Raw genomic sequence first — 19,296 nt, 5'->3', positions numbered from 1 at the left:
CACATCAGATCTCAAAATGAGGGCAGGGGGATCGGACCTCAGGGTCCTCTTCTGAGGTCATAAGAGTGTTTACGGGAGGGGGACTCCAAAATATGCTATGGTCTCTGGGACACTTTCCCAGGGGCCATAGGATTGCTGTCTTAGCATCAAATGAAAAGGCCATTGGCTGCAGATTTCAGGTGATATTGGCCCTCCCAAGGAAAGAACCTGAGGTTTATTTCAATTAATGCAGTACCCAGATATTTCCCCAAATCCTGTAATAAGGTTCATCAGGTATGGTAAAGATTGCTCAGGATCAGAAAGCAAGATCACTGCATCATCTGCATATAACATGACTTTAAACTCATTGTCCCATGATTAAATTTTTGCATCCTCCTTTGTTTCTGCTTTTTCTAGACAGTCTTATGACCCCATCTAGCGGAGGCACAGTGGTGCAGGTGGGGCTGCAGAGGCCATAGGATTCTTTGTTAGTTAGTTATTTCATTTCATTTCTGTACCACCCAGTAGGCAAAGCTCTCTGGATAGTTCACAAAAAATTAGTCCGGCCTCTCCTCTTTCCTCCCTTCCCAGCCCACCACAGTGCCCCCTTTTAGACCTCTCCAAGGTCCTCCAAGGCCACGACCTTGTAATGCAGCCAGCACAGTTCTTTCCGTGGGGGCTGCAAGGGTGTAGGAGACAGGATTGGATTTTAAAGTCCCTTTTCTGAAGTCATAGCAGTGTTTATGGCATCAGAGAGAGGCTCTAAAGAATCCTATGGTCCTTGGAATGCTCTCCAGAGACCATAGGATTGCTCTCTAAATGGTTTGGGACCACATTATCTGAAGGACTGCCTACACTGGTATGAGCCTGCCCAAGCATTAAGATCAGCTCTCTGTCCTGCCAGCAAGAGCCAATAGGCTGGTGGATACTAGCGACTGGGCTTTCTCAGTAGCGGCCCTGTATTTATTCCAGTCTGCATTTGGTTGAATTGTATTGTGCTTGTAAACATACTTAGCTACTGCTGGGTTTTTAAAAAAACATTTTTGTGGTTGAAGTGTTGAAATTGCAATTGTATTTTCATGTGTTTTAGAGTCCCGCAAGCTGCCATATGAGGGTAGTACACCCTGAAATGCGGTTTGATATTTTTTTTCATAAACAGTATCTTAGAATTAGATATTTCTGGCAGGATATGTGTGAAACTTTGTTTGGTCCTCGCCACGTTGCCAGCCTACTCTGAGCTCGTCGCTTATCTAGGTGCTGCATAAAGTTGCCTAGTCAAGTACCAGCTTCTGCCTCTTAAAGCTAAGGTTTAACTGCAAAATCTGCACACTTTGTAACTGAGTTCCATACCTGGAACAGAGTTACGGCAATTTGGTTTCCCACTGGCCTGCCCCAGACCTGGTAGTGAGAAGGGAAATGCCATGTTTCTAGTTGACTAGTTACTGGCCTAGGGGTAGGTTGTCAAGTCAGCATGATTTTAGACGCTCCAAACTGGATGTTTTGAAGCTCTAGATTCACACAAACAATTCCATTACTAATTGTTGTAATTCAAAAGGACATTTTTCCTGTATTCGTTTAGCAGCATTAGCTAAGAAATAGCATTCAGATCTGACAGCTATCTGTATCTTTTGCTTCCATTGTTGATCCAGTAGTCAAAGTTGATTTAATTGGGGACTTTTGCTAGTTTGGTACTTTTACTATTATGGTAACCTCAAGACCATTTCCTCCAGAATAGCAGAGATATTGCCAGGGGTTTCTTGATCTGTGAGAAATGTAGAGAAGAAGAATTTTCAGCAGTTGCATTTTTTATTTGTTTTTACTCTGACAACCCTGGGCCATAACAAGATGTATGTGTTGAAATTCCCTAGTCTTCACAGCTGTTAAAGGAACAAGAGCCATGTCTTCTATTACATCTGAAAATAATATATCCCGGTGAAGCAACGATGAATGTAGATAAATTATCTTAAGACCCCAGAATTTTGAGAAGTATAATTCAGTGTCTTCCAAATAAATAGTCCATTGGTTCACTGTGAGGCCTCTCACACAATGTATTTTAAGTGTCAGAGGATTTGTTTACAACCAGTTTGATAGTGTCAGAATATATGCAAACAATATGAAGGGACTTCTCTGAAAAATGGACTCTAAAATGACTCTAAATTAAAAATGACTCTAAAAAGAGAGATGTTTTTGCTTCACACTGCTTCTTTCTCTATGAAATCCAGCTCTGAAAAGAAGACTTTAGGGCTGCAATTCTGTATACATTTACCCCTGAGTAAACCCCATTTAACTTTTGGGGTCTATTTCTGAGTAGACCTGGATAGGATTGCACTCTAAAACTTAGAACTCCAAGTGACTTCCTTTGAGATACACATTATGGCCAGATTGGCTTTATGACTGTGACAGCAATGAATATGGAGGGAGGAGAACCCACGATGTGTGCAATTGCTGGTATGAAAGATAAACATCCCTATGCAAGGTTATGAGTATTGCTGCACAAGTATTCAACAATAACTATTCAAAATGGTACTTGCATGCATGGTCAAGGAATCATGATTGCCTGTCAGTATTATTCATGAGCGATGCAATTAAAGACACAGCATTCACATCTGCAGGAGGGAACCCTTAACTGAGCAAGAGCTCCTAAAGAAGAACTGTGACTCTCCTGGGGAAGTAGTTTCTTTTTCTTATCAAATAACCTGAGCAATTTCTGTTCTCCTGACAACTGGTAAACAATAAAGCATGTGTGTTTGACTGGTGGCTGTTTACATTTCCATTAAACATTGCATTGTGCTCGAGGCCAGCATGCAATGACATCGCCTCCATTATTAGGGGAGCCTGGAGCAGCCCCAGATATCATGCTCCATTTTGACAATTGCAAACAGTGCCATCTCTTGGAGTCCTTATTTCCTGAAACATCTCAAGGCAATGGCTGAGTGACACTGCCCTCTGCATTAATGACAAAAGCAAGACTGAATGTTTTGTGACCTCAGATAAGTTATACAAATGGGTTACTGCTATGACTAAGGCCCAAGTTACCATCACCTCTCATCCATTCTCCCTCATTGCCATTCTAGCCTTGGAACTGAGTCGGCCGAGTCTCTTTAGGGAGCTGAATAAATTATATACCACATATTTTCACATATTGTTGGCTGCGGACATCTAATGCATCCCTTTTAAGCTGACTATGCACTATGCTCTGCTAGGTAAGTTGATGAAGGGTGCAATCCTATGCATGCTTAAGACAGAAAAAAGTTCTACAACTCCCAGCCAAGCTGCATGAAATTGAGGATGCAGAGGTGATACACAGATTAGAGAAAGAACAAACATCCATTCAGCATACTTTCAAATTCTTGCCACATAAGGTGTTACCCTTCGCTAGGTTATTTCAAGCTCTCTGCAGTTTCAGTAAAAGGGTTATTGCTACTTTGAAAATCTTACAAGTACAACCTAAGGCAGCCTTTCCCAATCTGGTGCCCTCCAGATGTGCTGGACTACAATTCCCATTACCCACAGCCAGCATGGCCAGGCTGACCTAAGGTGTTACTTCAACAGGCATAAAGGTTTAAATCTTTATAAAGAAATCATTTTAAAGTTAAAAGGGGAGGGGTTCCTATAAAAATAGCATTTTTAACGACAAGTCATTTTTAACGACAAGACAAGCCACAAAATTCTATAGGCTTCATCTTGCCTATAAACAACAAGAGGATCCACCCAACAGTAGTTGGTGAGGCAAGAATAGTATCTCTTTTCAGATTTGCCAGCTGAAGTGATTTATTTCCAGTTAACTATAGTTGGATCTCCATATTCAACAGGATGAGGTGGTAGAATGCTACGATGATAAGAATGGAATGTATCACTTCAGTCTGCAGGTAGAGAATCAAATATCTGAATACTCCACTACATTAAAAATATCTGAACACTCCACTACCTTAAAAAAAAGTCCTGCAAGTAGAAAACTAGCACAAGAAGATTGCTAGTATACAACCCAATGTGCTATTTCATACTTGAAGGGAGTTGGTACATGGAGGCACATTCACAAAGACTGTGAATCTGCCTGAAGATTGAAATGGCGCAATCCATTCTTCTACCTCAGCATTCTACCATCTCAGTCTGCAGCACATGCAGTTGATGGTGTAGTTGATGGTAATTATTGTTCTATCTATAGAAAAAACCTGTCTGCAACAAAATGTTACAGTATATCTCTGATGTGTGTAAATTACTTGAGCCTGTGGCTGAGGGGACTGAAGAAACAAACTTAAAAAAAAAAGTTATTACATTTTCATAAAAATGTATGAATAAGCATAATAAATCCATAACAGTTGCAACAAACACCTGGGAATTAATAGATGGATGAATTTGGTTTCAGCAGAATTCATATTTGGGTTAGTGTCTGTCTCTTTAAGTACATTCTTGTTTATTCTCTAGTCTTTCTGAAGGTATAATTTGTCTTCTGTTTTCTTCTTTGCTTATATACCAAATAAAGCTAAACCATGTACCTATGAACAAGCTTGAATCTGCGTGGGTTTTTTGTGCTCAGATTTGTTTTGCCAACTTTTCAGCTAGTATAACATTCCATAATGGGTGGTACCTGAAAAACTAAAGTGAACATCGAAGACAGAAGTCAGTCTTCTGACTTTATTTAGGGTGCAATCCTATGTATGTTTAGATGGAATAAGTCCTACAACTCCCAACGCGCTGGCTGGGAGTTGTAGATCTTATTCTGTCTAAACATGCCTAGGATTGCACCCTTAGATTTTATACATTTAAAAAGTGCAACCAATATGCATGCAAGTCAGTGGGGCAAGAGGCTTATTCATGCAGTCAAGTGCTTCATTTGGCTTAGGAGGAGGTCTGAGGGGGCAATTTAAGTAACCCCACCTTTGGCTTGCAGTATTAACAGTAGACTCCATTGCAGGTCTTCTGTAAACTACTCCCTCTCAGCACAGCCTTGCTACGCGCAAAAGGGATATAGCAAAGACCACACTGCAGGGTGGTGTTATTTCACTCTCTCAGCCCAACCTGCAACGTGGGGATAAAAAAGCAATGTGGAAATAAATGCAATGTTGTACATTCTCTGAACTTACAATAGGGGTCTAATAAATCTGGACAAAAATCTCTTACCGATTAATTATGCTTAACCCCCATAGTGCAGGATTAAGTTGCTAAAATATTTGTTGTAGTTACTTCTAACTCATAGCAGCACAGGTAAGTTAGTCCCTGTCTCTTTCTTTTTTGATAAAGCAGGTGGCTTAGTGGTTAAGACGCTGAACTGCAGACTGGAAGGTCGGCAGGTCAGCAGTTTGAGACCCAAGTGCCAAATGACGGAGTGAGCTCCCGTCTTCAGTCCCAGCTTCTGCCAACCTAGCAGTTCGAAAGCAAGAAATTGCAAGTAGATAAATAGGTACCGCCTCGGCGGGAAAGGTAACAGCGTTCCGTGCACCTTGGTGTTCAGTCATGCCGGCCACATGACCACGGAAGCGTCTTCGGACAGCGCTGGCTCTTCAGCTTAGAAACGGGGATGAGCACCGCACCCTAGAGTCGGACACGATTGGTTGGGGACACCTTTACCTTTTTATGGATACCTGGCTGGTTCAAAGACTCCTTTTTTCCCCCAGTACCAAGTCACTGTGCGTAACACAAGTGCTCCAGAGGAATAAATAATATGAATCATGGGGGAAAGGAGACGTCCCTTTTTAAACAGTGCCCATGTCATTAATTCATCATGTCTGACAGTTCCCCGTGTTACGTCAGTATAATCAGCTCACAGCTGGCAGAAATACCCTTTCCTACACAGCACGTAGAGCTTCATGAAGTTCAAACTTGAATTGATTTCTCAACAGCCAAGATTCTCTCCTTTTTGCCTTTCTATCTGTTCTGTCCCCTTTTGCTTGCCTTCGCAGCCTCTTTGACACGAGGCAAGCCTGTTTGGGTGAGTAAGGATAGCAACTTGGTGGTGACTCCAGCAGGGAGCGTTGTGGGTGTTCAGGCTGGATTTCGGCCACTCACTGAAGGGGCTGCAGACTGAGAAGGTGACCAGCTGCAATACAGGTGTCATCGCCCTCACCAAACAGGTGCTGAAAGGCTCCCGGAGCCCCGAGGTGGGTGCGACTACACGATCCAGAAAGCACTGCGCTTGGTGCTCAACTTTATCTCAGCAGAAGGAAAGCGCGGTGTATGTTTGGGTTTGTAGCCTCTTTGTATGATGCCGGCAGATCTGGGGTTGGACTTTTAGGAAAGCTTTGGCTTCCTGCCTCCCTGGCTGTATCTCCAAGTGGAATGGTGGAATCCAAACTTGGGGGCTTGTCTAGTGGGTGGTTGGTGCTCTCGATTGCGTCCTTTCATAGGATGAAAGAAATGGAAAAAACGTAGTAGTACTTCACTCGCCCTACCTGGCTGCCGTAGTAAAATACTCCTCCCTGTACTGCTGGCGCCGCCAGTTCAGTGAAAGTAAACTACAGCTGTTCTTTGTTACTTCATCCCCAAACTGAGAAGAAAAATGGTGGTGATGCCATAATGCAGCATTTTCCAACATCCTGCCCCCCGCGATATTTTGGACTGCAACTCCTATAATCCCTGTCCATTGGCTATGCTGGCTGGGGCTGATGGGAGTTGTAGTCAAAAATATCCGGAAGGCGCCATAGTTGGGGAAAGCTGCCAATAGTGTCTTGCATTTTGTAAAGGAGTAGGGATTCTACTGCTCTTGAAAAGGGCAAAAGCTTAATTATTCCTGCCCAGGAGGGCAGAACTAGTTACACTGTACTCCCTGGGTTGGATCCAGGATCTGCCTTCTGTGGCCAGAAGGGCTCCTCTGAAGGTTGTTGTTGTTGTTCAGTCGTTCAGTCGTGTCCGACTTTTCGTGACCCCTTGGACCATAGCACGCCAGGCCTTCCTGTCCTGCGCTCTCTCCCGGAGCGTGCTCAAGTTCATAATCATTGCATCCGTGATGCTATCTAGCCATCTCATCCTCTGCCGTCCCCTTCTCCTTTTGCCTTCAGTCTTTCCCAGCATCAGGGTCTTTTCCAGGGAGTTTTCTCTTTGCATTAGGTGGCCAAAATATTGGAGCTTCAGCTTCATTATCTGTCCTTCCAATGAGCACTCAGGGTTGATTTCCTTTAGGATGGACTGATTTGACCTCCTTGCAGTCCAGGGGACTCGTAAGAGTCTTCTCCAGCACCACAGTTCGAAAGCATCAATTCTTCGGCGCTCAGCCTTCCTTATAGTCCAGCTCTCACAGCCATACATTACTACTGGGAAAACCATAGCTTTGATTAGACGGACCTTTGTCGGCAAGGTGATGTCTCTGCTTCTTACTATGCTGTCTAGGTTTGCCATAGCTTTCCTCCCAAGGAGCAAGCGTCTTTTAATTTCATGGCTACAGTCACCATCTGCGGTGATCTTGGAGCCCAAGAAAGTAAAATCTGTCACTGCTTCCATTTCTTCCCCTTCTATATGCCAGGAAGTGATAGGGCCAGATGACATGATCTTAGTTTTTTTAATGTTGAGTTTCAAACCAGCTTTTGCACTCTCCTCTTTCACCCTCAACAAGAGGCTCTTGAGATCCTCTTCGCTTTCTGCCATTAGGGTGGTATCGTCTGCATATCGGAGGTTGTTGATAATTCTCCCGGCAATCTTAATTCCGACCTGTGATTCATCCAACCCGGCATTTCTCATGATGTACTCTGCATATAAGTTAAATAAGCAGGGTGACAATATGCAGCCTTGTCGTACTCCTTTCCCAATTTTGAACCAATCGGTTGTTCCATCTCTGGTTCTTACTGTTGCTTCTTGACCCTCGTACAGGTTTCTCAGGAGACAGGTAAGGTGGTCTGGTACTCCCATCACTTTAAGAATTTGCCACAGTTTGTTGTGATCCACACAATCCAAGGCTTTAGCGTAGTCAATGAAGCAGAAATAGACGTTTTTCTGGAATTATCTTGCTTTCTCCATGATGCAGCGAATGTTGGCGATTTGATCTCTAGTTCCTCTGCCTCTTCGAAACCCAGCTTGTACTTCCGGTAGTTCTCGGTTCGCATACTGATGAAGCCTAGCTTGTAGGATTTTGAGCATCACCTTGCTGGCATGTGAAATGAGCGCAACTGTGCGGTAGTTTGAACACTCTTTGGCGTTGCCCTTCTTTGGAATTGGAATGTAAACTGACCTTTTCCAGTCTTGTGGCCACTGTTGAGTGTTCCAGATTTGTTGGCATATTGAATGCAGCACTTTAACAGCATCATCTTTTAGGATTTTAAATAGCTCGGCTGGAATACTGTCATCTCCGCTAGCTTTGTTGTTAGTAATGCTTCCTAAGGCCCACTTGACTTCACTCTCTAGGATGTCCGGCTCAAGTTCAGTGACCGCACTCTCATGGCTATCAGGGACATTCAGATCTTTCCTGTATAGTTCTTCTGTGTATTCTTGCCACCTCTTCTTAATCTCATCTGCTTCTGTTAGGTCCCTGCCTTCTTTGTCCTTTATCATGCCCGTCTTTGCACAAAACGTTCCCTTGAGATCTCCAATTTTCTTGAAGAGATCTCTAGTCTTTCCCATTCTGTTGTTTTCTTCGATTTCTTTGCATTGTTCATTTAAGAAGGCCTTCTTGTCTCTCCTTGCTATTCTCTGGAACTCTGCATTCAGTTGGGTATATCTTCCCCTTTCTCCCTTGCTTTTCGCTTCCCTTCTTTCGTGAGCTACTTGTAAAGCCTCATCAGACAGCCACTTGGCTTTCTTGCATTTCTTTTTCTTTGGGACGGATTTCGTTGCTGCCTCCTGAACAATGTTACGGACCTCCATCCATAGTTCCTCAGGCACTCTGTCTATCAGGTCTAATCCCTGAAATCTATTCCTCACCTCCACTGTATATTCATCAGGGATATGATTTAGGTCATACCTGAACGGTTTAGTAGTTTTCCCGACGTTCTTCAATTTAAGCCGAAATTTTGCAAGAAGCAGCTCATGATCTGAGCCACAGTCAGCTCCAGGTCTTGTTTTTACTGACTGTATGGAGCTTCTCCATCTTTGGCTGCAAAGGACATAATCAATCTGATTTCGATATTGACCATCTGGTGACGTCCATGTGTAGAGTCGCCTCTTGTGCTGTTGGAAAAGAGTGTTTGCTATGATCAGCATGTTCTCTTGGCAAAACTCTATTAGCTTTTGTCCTGCTTCATTTTGTACACCAAGGCCATGCCTGCCTGTTGGCTCTGCCCAATTTTCAGGGATTACCCCTCCCTCAACACCACACCTCTCTGTTCAGGAGAGTCCCCCAGCTCCCTGTAGAGCATTTTCAGGGGGGCTGGAGGGGCTGGGAATTCTGCTTCTGCCAGTCCAGTTGTATGTGCCTAAATCTGGATCTGACCTCCATACCCACAACAGCCTAGGAGGAGGAGGAGTGCGTTACAACTACATCGTCCAACAGTAACCTAACACTGAATTACTGCTGGCTATGCGAGTTGCACAATGGTGGGAGCATGACTGGTAGTAAGCACATCCTGTTGTATCATCTATTCCACATGGGGAGGGGAGAAACAAGAACAACAGGGTAAGGATAGTGGTGAATGCCTCTTTACCACAAAGTGTGATTCCATCTTGCCTAAAAAGGGTAGTGGTAAGACCTTCATTAAAAAAAAAAAAAAAACACCTCCCTGAACCCCAGTGTATTGGATAATGTCCAGCTGGTTGCTGATATTACTCTCTTGGGGCTTCATCACACAAGGCTACAAATGCTGCAATTTACCGGGGCTTCTGCTTCCGGAATCTTCGTGGGATCAGATCGGGTCCTTTCCACGTGGCTTTAAAAAAAAACCCTAAACTTCTCAATGAGATGTGTTTCATTACAAAGCCACTAGGTGGTGCTGTTTTATTTGTAATAAAAGCGACTTACACCCTCATTTATATCGACTCCATGGCGGGAGTCTGTTTCTGAGCAGAATTCAAAATGCTGGTTATGATTACATACAGCTTGGGACCAGGCTAACTGAAAGACCACATTCTCCCATATGAGCCTGCCCAGGTCTTAAGATTTTTCGAGACCGCTGCCTTCAGAGGCATGTTGGATGGCGGCACAAATGAGGATCTTCTTGGTGGCCGCTTCTTGGTGGCGAACCTGAGTCCAGGAGGAGTGTAACCCCATCCAGGTTGTGGGACTTCCTGATGAGGGAGGCTGGTTCATTCCCTCTCTGCTGTCCTTTCGCCAGCCGTGAAGACCTCTGGACATTTCGAGCAGGCCCTTGGTGTGTGAGCAGGTCTATTGGGGTGGGTGTTGTTTTTATTCTGTTATTGTTGTGTTTTTCATTATGTGTTAATGCATTTGTTTGATTATTGTTTTAATCAAGTTTTATTTATGATTGTAAGCCACCTTGAGTTCCATTTTTCTTGGTAGAAAGCCAGGGTACAAAACAAAATTAAATAAACAACAAAGAAATGTGAGGAGTAAATATATAAATTGCCCACTGGTGTGGAGACTTGCCTTAAAAATAAGAATGATAAAATCCAGACATGGAGTAATCTTAATCCAGGGCATCACAGGGATAATTCTAGTTATGACCTGGTTCGCATGATCACTGCTGCCCACCCTGGCATGTATAAGCTACTGTGAGCCATTGTGCATACCCGGCAGTTTTTAAATATTCAAGCTGCAACTATGGCTTGTCCTGTCATCTGAACCCAGGGACCATGCACAACCCATGGTCTGTTGTTGCGGTATGTGAGGGTTGTATGGTCCCTGGTTTCGGATGATATCAAAAGCCTCGGCTGTGGCTTGAATGTTCAAAATGGCCATTGGCACATGCCACAACCTCCCATGGCTTAAAACAGTGGGTTGTTCTGTTGTGCAAACCAGCCCACTGACGTTTAGCACTTGTGGAATACAAATGCTCTCTGGTTAAGCCAAATTAATAGTATGAGTAAGTAGACATGCTGCGGCAGGAGGTATTTGGGTTTCTGGGTTCAGGGTTTATTTGGGTTTCAGCCCAGTGGGTCTTTCCATGAAAAGTTGTGTTAAGTAATGCTGCAAATTTCAGAGAGCAAGAGCACTCAAGTGCATATGCCCAGCGGTGAACTGGACTGGCCCCGTGGCAACTACTTCCCCATACACACTGGCCAATACTGTGTACCACTGTCAGAATATGAAAAATCTTGGCTCACAACTGTAAGTAATGCTGAGTTCTGATGAACAGAGCTCCTGCCTTGAGAGACAAAAACAGTTTATCCAAATGTTCCATTGGCAATTGGGCCCTGTGACTAACATAACTTGGGGCATTTCTACACCAGCCTAAAATCCTGCATTTAAAACAGGTCTTTCTGATTCCGTTTTAAATGCAGGATCACAACTGACTCCCTTTACATGCGCTTCCTTTCCTCCCTCCCCTTCCCCCCTCCTTCTCCCTGTATCTGAGTCTTCCATTATCTTTCACTGATCTCGCTCCTCTTCTTTCTGCTTTGACTCTTTTCACGGAGGAAGCTGAAGCAGAACACAACAGGGTAATTTGATAGCTTATTATCTGCGATCTATTTAAAAATGGAACAAAGCGCATTTAGTGCAGGAGACGCCTGGGATCATAGAATCATAGAATAGTAGGGTTGCAAGGGGCCTATAAGACCATCGAGTCCAACCCCCTGCTCAGTGCAGGAATCTACGTCAAAGCATCCCTGACGGATGGCTGTCCAGCCTCATCTTGAATGCCTCCAGTGTGGGAGAGCCCACCGCCTCCCTAGGTCATTGGTTCCATTGTCCTATTGCTCTAACAGTCAGGAAGATTTTCCTGTTCATCCAGAATCTGGCTTCCTGTAACTTGAGCCCATTATTCCGTGTCCTGCACTCTGGGATGATTGAGAAGAGATCCTGTCCTTCTTGTCTGTGACAAACTTTCAAGTACTTGAAGAGTGCTATCATCTCTTCCCTCAGTCTCCAGGCTAAACATGACCAGTTCTTTCAGTCCCTCTTCATAGGGCTTTGTTTCCAGTTCCCTGATCATGTTTGTTGCCCTCCTCTGAACCCTCTCCAGCTTGTCTGCATCCTTCTTAAAGTGTGGTGCCCAGAACTGGAGACAGTACTCCAGATGAGGCCTAACCAGTGCAGAGTAGAGGGGAGCTAGTACTTCCTGGGATTTGGAAGCTATACTCCTATTAATGCAGCCCAAAATAGCATTTGCCTTTTTACAGCCACATCACATTGTTGGCTCATATTCAGCTTGTAATCTACAACAATTCCAAGGTCCTTCTTGCTTGTAGTATTTTTGAGGCAAATATTCCCCATCTTGTAACTGCATTTGGTTTCTTTTTCCTAGGTGGAGAACTTGGCATTTATCCCTATTAAATGTCATTCTGTTGTCTTCTGCACAGCACTCCAGCCTATCAAGATCACTTTGAATTTTGTTTCTGTCTTCCAAGGTATTATCTATCCTGCCCAATTTTGTGTCATCTGCAAATTTGATAAGCATTCCCTGCACCTCCTCATCCAAGTCATTAATAAAAATGTTCAAGAGCACTTGGCCCAGGACTGAGCCCTGCGGTACCCCACTCGTTCCCTCTCCCCAGTTTGAGAAGATCCCATTGATAAGCACTCTTTGAGTCCGATCCTGTAGCCAACTGTGGATCCACCTGATAGTTGTTTTGTCTAGCCCACTTTGAACTAGTTTGCTCATCAGGATATCATGGGGCACTTTGTCGAAAGCTTTGCTGAAGTCGAGGTATATTATGTCCACAGCATTCCCACAGTCCACAAGGGAGGTGACCTGATCCAAAAATGAGATCAGATTCATCTGGCAGGATTTGTTCTTGACAAATCCATGTTGGCTTCGAGTCATCACTGCATTGTGTTCAAGGTGCTTACAGATGGATTGCTTTATCATCTGCTCCAAAATTTTTCCAGGGATTGATGTCAGACTGACTGGTCTGTAGTTCCCAGGTTCCTCCTTTTTGCACTTTCTGAAGATAGGGACAACATTAGCCCTCCTCCAATCATCTTGGCACTTCACCTGTCCTCCATGAATTTCTCAAAGAAAATAGACAGTGGTTCTGAGAGTTCTTCTGCCAGTTCCATTATTACTCTAAAGGATGATTGCTGTGTTATATAAAGAGCCCGCAAACTTCCATGGAGGAGCAATCTCAATCACAGGATAAAAGGTCCGTGTGAAGGAGCCCTTGGAGAGAAAGCATCACATTGCCTGAAATGGATGTTTGCTTCTTGGTATCATATGATAGAGAAATTTCATATGATAAAAGAAACTTCTAGAAATTTGGACTCTGTTCCTTTACCCAGTATTTTCTATTTCTAAATCATATGAGGCCCAAGTCCATGTAAACTGTAAGTGCATGTGCTCACATTCATTCCTTGTTGTCTTGGCCTCTCCCGTTCGCTCTGTTTCCTTATTGTTTAACAACACTGTTGAAATGTAGATAGTAAGTACCTATCCTTTTTGCTCATGGTACTCTGTACTGATACGTTATATAAATAAAAATAAATTAAAAATAATATAATAAAAGCAACTATGTATCGTATCAGGGTGCTATACTTACCTGCTTATTTGATCTTCACCACTGAGCTCATAGCTTGTAAAACATCTTTTTCTTATATATGGAAAATATTTCAGGACACATATTTTTCTATTGATCTTTCTCACATCCAAGAAGTTGTTATTCCTGGGTTAAAGTTTAGTTTATTAAGCCTGCAATTCTGCTTATGTATCAGTTGCTTAAGTCCCATTGATGATAACTGAGCAAACAGCTGCCTTTGGTACCAATGCAGTACTACATCACTAGCATCCCAGAACATGAAACTTGTACTTCTTATTGTGGCTTCTGTGTCTTTCAGTTCCTGGGACAGGCTGCCAGAACTGTGGTGATGCAAGAGGATGCCGTCTTGCACTCAGAAGATGTAAGAAATGTTTTATCTATAAAAGTGGGTGCTTTGCCTGGTACTTAGTTAGGTGAGAACTGCTAGAAATGCAGAAAATGGGAGGTTACAAGTCAGATTCAGGGTTGGGAATTGGGAGGTTTTTATTCCATTCTTAACACAGGTCTGGGCTTCAGTCTAGAAGCATTGTTTGCTTCACATATTACATACTTGTGTATTTACTGCAGGTGTTCATGGTCAGATTTAAAGAAGAACGTCACCTGCTCTGAGTCAGACAAAAACTCCCTTCATCTCTTTTTGTAAAAGGGACCACTTTAAAGTACGGGGGCGGGGGGCCAATGCTACACATGGTTGTCTTATGTATCTGCATTTTTCTGGTAATGTACATCTTCAGTCAACCACTTGCTTTCAGCTTTATTCACTTCCGCTGGAATTTCAGTAATGAAACACTTCAACAGCAGTGGCAATAGCAGTCAACAGAGTGGTGAGCCACTCTGCAGCTGGTGGGCTTGCTTAGCTTTCTGTTTCTGAGAGGGAAATTCTGTTCTCTCTTTCTTCCAATTCTAAACAAAGCTGTCTAGTGTATCACACTGTAATTACATTTATCCTGAAGGCATACATTGGCTGGTGGTGAGCTGCAGTATGCGGGCGGTGGCGGATGATGTTGTGGGTTACAGGAAGGGGTTCTGTGGGCTGTATGTTGTCCAGCCCAAGCCTGGAAGTTCTTTACTAAGCTTACTAATTAGGAATTTGGAATCCTAGTTATCTTGCTTGTTGCTGTCAGTATTAGAGTTTCAAAACTGTGGAACAGGCTCCAGTGGAGGATCCTGCCAGTGGAAGGAAGGAGGCAGTTTTGACCGACTCCCCCTGCAGCCGTCCCCCAACCCTCTTGAGCAGATTTACAGTGGGTGCAAGAGGCTTTAGGGGGAATCGGTGGAAGTTACTTCCTGCTTCTCCCACTAGTCATGACTGTCGCATGAGCAAAACTCTACTCAGGGGACACTCTTGCCAGTGGAAAGATACTCAAGATCCCAGCCTATGTGAGAGCCAGTGTGGTGTAGTGGTTAGAGTGTCGGACTGGGAAAATCTAGGTTCAAGTTTCCACTTGGCCATGAAGGTCACTGGGTGACTTTGGGCCAGTCACTGACTCTCAACCTGACTCTCAGGGTTGTTTTGAGGACAAAATAAGATAGGAGGAGGATCATGTACACCGCCTCGGGCTCCTTGGAGGAAAAGGCTGGATATAAATGTGACAAATAAATAAAATATATGATCAAATATTCCTTACTAATTTGGGAGTAAGCTCTTAGGTTTTAGAGCCAGGGAAGTCATCTCTTTTTTTAACGAGAAAGTTAATTTTAAAAACCTTGGGGTCCTTCAGAGCAGCAGATGCTTTAGGCTAGGAGGGTCTAGTATGTGATGGTTTCTGAGTAATCTGCAATGCCCTGTATAAAGATTGCACTGATTGAATCATAATGGGAAAAGACAGTTATTTCATATTTTGTTCTTTGCAGAGTTTAAGGAAAATAGCCATTGTAACTACTCATCTGCAGTACCAGTAAGTCCATCGAAGGGCTGGTCTCCCTGGAAATGCAATTGTAACTCATATAGACTCCATACCAGCTGCAGGGGAGCCCTGCAGAGCAAGGGTGAAACTGAACCTGGGACTATTAAAGTTGTATCCTCTACTACTAGCATTCCAAGAAGGCCTCTCTACTGTTACTTGCTAGGATAAAATAACTAAGTTGACTCTTCTTACACCATTCTCCTTTGAGGATCTGATGGGCAGCATAAATCTGCCTGTTAGACCTGGCTGAAATTCACAGGTTTCTTCGCATCATTGGTAGCAACCTAATAGCTGTTAGTTAAGTTCTAGATATCATGGCCATGAAGTCAAACAATCTGATCCTTCCTTGATTTATCCCACTTCCTAAGCTGTAAATCAGACCTCCTTTCTTCAGCTTACAAGTTACTTCAACCTAGGGGGTGTCTCCACCAGCAATTTACTCTGAGCTGGCTGCATTTGGAGGTTGTTAGGGATACATGACATTGTGGCCATCCATCAGCTACCCTGCAGCTTATCATGGGAAAACCAGATTTCCTGAGACTGCTTAAAGTCTGATTCTTTTCCTTAAGTTGGGTTCTCCGCAGTATAGTTGCTGTGTGCCCCAACCTCTGCATTTACCTTGGGTATGCTAGCCCTGCCCAGGGGTGTGCCTTTCACCGTGACCCTGGTCAAGGGGTGTTTCCTGTCCCCCGTGTTTCCCAGCACAAACCAATTAATGCCTACTCAGAAGTAACTCCCACTGTGGTCAGTGAGGCTTTCCCCTGAATGCGCACACCAGCATTTACAGAGATCCCCCTCAACTGAAATAGCACATCTTAAAGCACTACTTCCCAAAAGGCTGTAAAGTGCTTTCCAGAAGCTGCAATTCTCCATTATTTGGTTTATTCCCTTCAGGGATAACTAATTCACACCTTTGTCTCTGCACAGCATCGGGTTAGAAAGGGGGCTGGTTTCCCATCCCTTTGTTTCCCCTCTCCGTCATTCCCAGCAGAAAACATGTATGTGTCTACTCAGAAGTAATTCCCATTGTAGTCAACTAGGCTTGTTCCTGAAATGCACACTCCCAAAGCTACTAGATTCCCATGAATTGAAATAACGCATTAGCCTTAATGTCAAAGCTTCGACTGATTGCAGCAGGGCAGCAAGAAGACTGTGTTCCTATAATTTGTTTATTTTATTAGACCTTTTAAACAATAATTTGTTTATTTTATTATATAATAAAATTGTATAAAATAATTTTATTCATTTTGTTTATTGTTTATTTAAGGAAGGAAGTAATGCGGGCAAGGGGCGGGGAGAGGAGGAGATTGTTCACAGCTTTGGCAGGGGGAATGCCGTGTTCCTGTGATGATTGTTGCATTAAGGAAGTACTTAATGCAGGGGTGGGAGTGGGAGTGAAGGAGAGTGATTTTTGGCAAGACACTGGAGGAAATCTCCCAGGATTTTATCGAAGAAGAAACGGGGAGAGAGCCTGGGGAGGGGAGCCTCTCATTGGCTGAGCAGCTCCTGCCAGTCAGATGGCATTCACTCCAACAAACCCCCCCCCCCCCGAAGTATGTTCTGTGAAGCGACTTATACTGGTGCGGTGCACTGGCTCATAGAACCCTGCAGGGACACAAGCACACCAAAGCCAATCCCTTGAAAAAATCCGGGTAATCCTCCATTCGCTTCTCCTTCTGTTGTGGAGAGGCCCCCCCCACACACACACACACACTTTGTGTTCTTAAGCATTCTGTAACTTATTTCCTTATAATGTGTTTTCCCCTGCTGTTGTCTTTTCTAGGCAAGAAGCTATTCAGAAAAAGTGAGTTTTCTCTGTTCTTATTTGGTTGGGAGATTATCTTTTACATTTACCCACAATAGCTCCTTGGGGCTACTCTTCCCAAACATTCTCTTCTTCTTTCGCTTTTCCATGTTATTTTGATTGCAAATCCAATAGGGTTAGGACTATGTCACCACTATACAATGCTTAGTGCACTCTTGGTGCCAAATAAATCTTTAAAAATAGTGATAATACTTGGTTTTGTTTAATGGCCTTGCTGTAACATTCTAATAATAGGTAAAATGTGTTGAAGGATGACTTCTGGATCTGCAAGGTTTTTTTAAAGGTGGGTGAGGTTTATGGTGGCCAAGAAGGCTGCACTTTGTTCTGCCTTTTCCGACCGTGGTTCCTTTTCCCAGGCCTCCTGACCTCCAGCGCTCCATCAAACAGGGCTTTTATCCTGCTGTTGAGATTGGTTACTCACAGAAGTTTGCGGGTCCTGAACATGACGCTGTTCTTCTCCAGGGCACCTCCCACTCTTTGTGAGCTCTACTGCGTTGTTTTTCATGACAATGGGAGTCTGGCATTTTCCCTCCTTCCACTATGGAGGTGGGATAAATCCCGGTGTACTGTTTAAAGTCACTTTATTGCAAATAATACAATAGCACCATCTAGTGGCTTTGTAATTAAACACATAGAATGTCTTGAGAAGTTAGTTTTTTTGAGAAGCCACGTGGAAAGGAGCTGATCCAATCCTATATAGATTCTGGAAGCAGAAACCCCCGTAAATTGTGGGATTTTTTGCCTTGTATGATGAAGCCCCTAGTTGTGAGAGTAGATAGATAACTCTTTGTTGCATAAGGCTGTAACTCTAAACAAACTTAATAGTGAGCAAACACCTTTGGACACAGTAGAACTTTACTGCAGAGTGTCCATACTCAAGGTCAAATTCATTCTGCCAGTGAGCATTACACGTAGAGATTTTAGTAGAAACTGTGATCGTTTACATACGTTGATTTGTTCCCCCCTTCACTTTCTATCAGAAAGATATGCAGTCCAATCCTAGATATGTTTATTCAGACATAAGGTGAGGCTTCCTCCCAAGTAAGTAGCCAAAGGATTGCATTGTTTGCCATTTTTATGACAGTTTTTTCACATCCAAGCCCTGGGAGCAAATAGTTTGGTTTTCATTATTGTTCTTACCAATTTTTTGTTTGCATTTTATGGTATATGTAAGCTGCTGCAAGAACTTTTGGGGTTAGTTTATGGGGCATTAAGTCTTAGAAATAAATTTTTAAATGGAAGCATCTGTTTCCTCCTTGTGAATACGGAATGTTCCCTTCTTCCAAACCACGCACGGGATAATTCAGGAAGGCAAGATCAGTGGATTAAAACAGCAGGTGCCTCACCATTTTCTTCTGAGACACCTGGATCCACCCTCTTTACATTGCAGAAGCAGCTCAATCTAGCCCACTTACAGTAATTATCTAATATATCCAAGTGTCCCTGGTACCTACTGAACTCTTCCTTCTCACCTTCAGTGTTGAACAGTCTTCAGATTTGTGTGATCAACTGAGCCACCTTCTTCTGAAATGAAGAGAAAATGATGCACAGTACTAAAGAGCAGCTAGAAACGGATGGGAGAAAACACATCTTGGGGCTTGTGGAGTCCCTTCCCGTATTCACTCCTCAGCTTCAGCAAAAGCACTGTGGGACTTACCTAGTCTAAAAGACGTCTGCCAGATGTGAGGATGCCAAGTGTACGTTGCTCCATGTATAACACTCTGAGTTGGGAATGGGGGTGGCCCTTAATTTTTTAATCACAAACGTTGCATTTGTAAAAGGGTAGATATTTCCTTGTATTTCATTACAGATTTTAACCGTCTGTGTTCATGTTCTTTTCTCTTTAGGGAGCAAAGATGTCGCAGGATTAATTTTCCAAGGATTTATACCTCTGCAGATCACAAATCAAATACTTCTTGTTTTTTGTTTTGAGTGCTTTAAGCAATGAAATTCTTCTTTCAGGCTATATAAAAGCTCAATCAAATTAACCTATAGTGTGAATTTCTTCCTTTTTCAGGGCAGAGTCATACAATCATGTGGTACATAGATGTGCCATAGAAAGCTGCTTAAAAT

General features: G+C 43.3%; 1 protein-coding gene across 1 annotated transcript; it reads left to right on the top strand.

Moving 5' to 3' along the window:
• The first annotated feature begins 1,922 nt into the window (after window positions 1–1,922).
• Window positions 1,923–19,254, top strand: LOC146355158 (BLOC-1-related complex subunit 7-like). The gene is made up of 9 exons (XM_084829847.1): window positions 1,923–1,928; window positions 3,792–3,848; window positions 5,946–6,077; window positions 13,790–13,852; window positions 15,346–15,389; window positions 17,182–17,202; window positions 17,580–17,702; window positions 18,702–18,920; window positions 19,071–19,254. Exons 1-8 carry the CDS (start codon window positions 1,923–1,925, stop codon window positions 18,754–18,756), a joined length of 501 nt encoding a protein of 166 aa, XP_084685973.1. The 3' UTR covers window positions 18,757–18,920; window positions 19,071–19,254.
• The last annotated feature ends 42 nt before the right edge of the window (window positions 19,255–19,296 follow it).

The sequence above is a fragment of the Heloderma suspectum genome, chromosome 2, assembly GCF_057233095.1.
Source record: "Heloderma suspectum isolate Gila_16-S chromosome 2, 16-S_ref, whole genome shotgun sequence".
NCBI classification, from domain to species: Eukaryota; Metazoa; Chordata; class Lepidosauria; order Squamata; family Helodermatidae; genus Heloderma; species Heloderma suspectum.
Note: the sequence above shows the minus strand (reverse complement) of the source record. Positions and strands in the feature narration are given on the sequence as shown.

Coding starts and splice junctions, on each gene's coding strand:
- LOC146355158 (XM_084829847.1), top strand. Junction 3,849..5,945: donor TGTATCACTTCAGTCTGCAG/GTAGAGAATCAA, acceptor TGACTCCAGCAG/GGAGCGTTGTGGGTGTTCAG. Junction 6,078..13,789: donor AAGGCTCCCGGAGCCCCGAG/GTGGGTGCGACT, acceptor TGTGTCTTTCAG/TTCCTGGGACAGGCTGCCAG.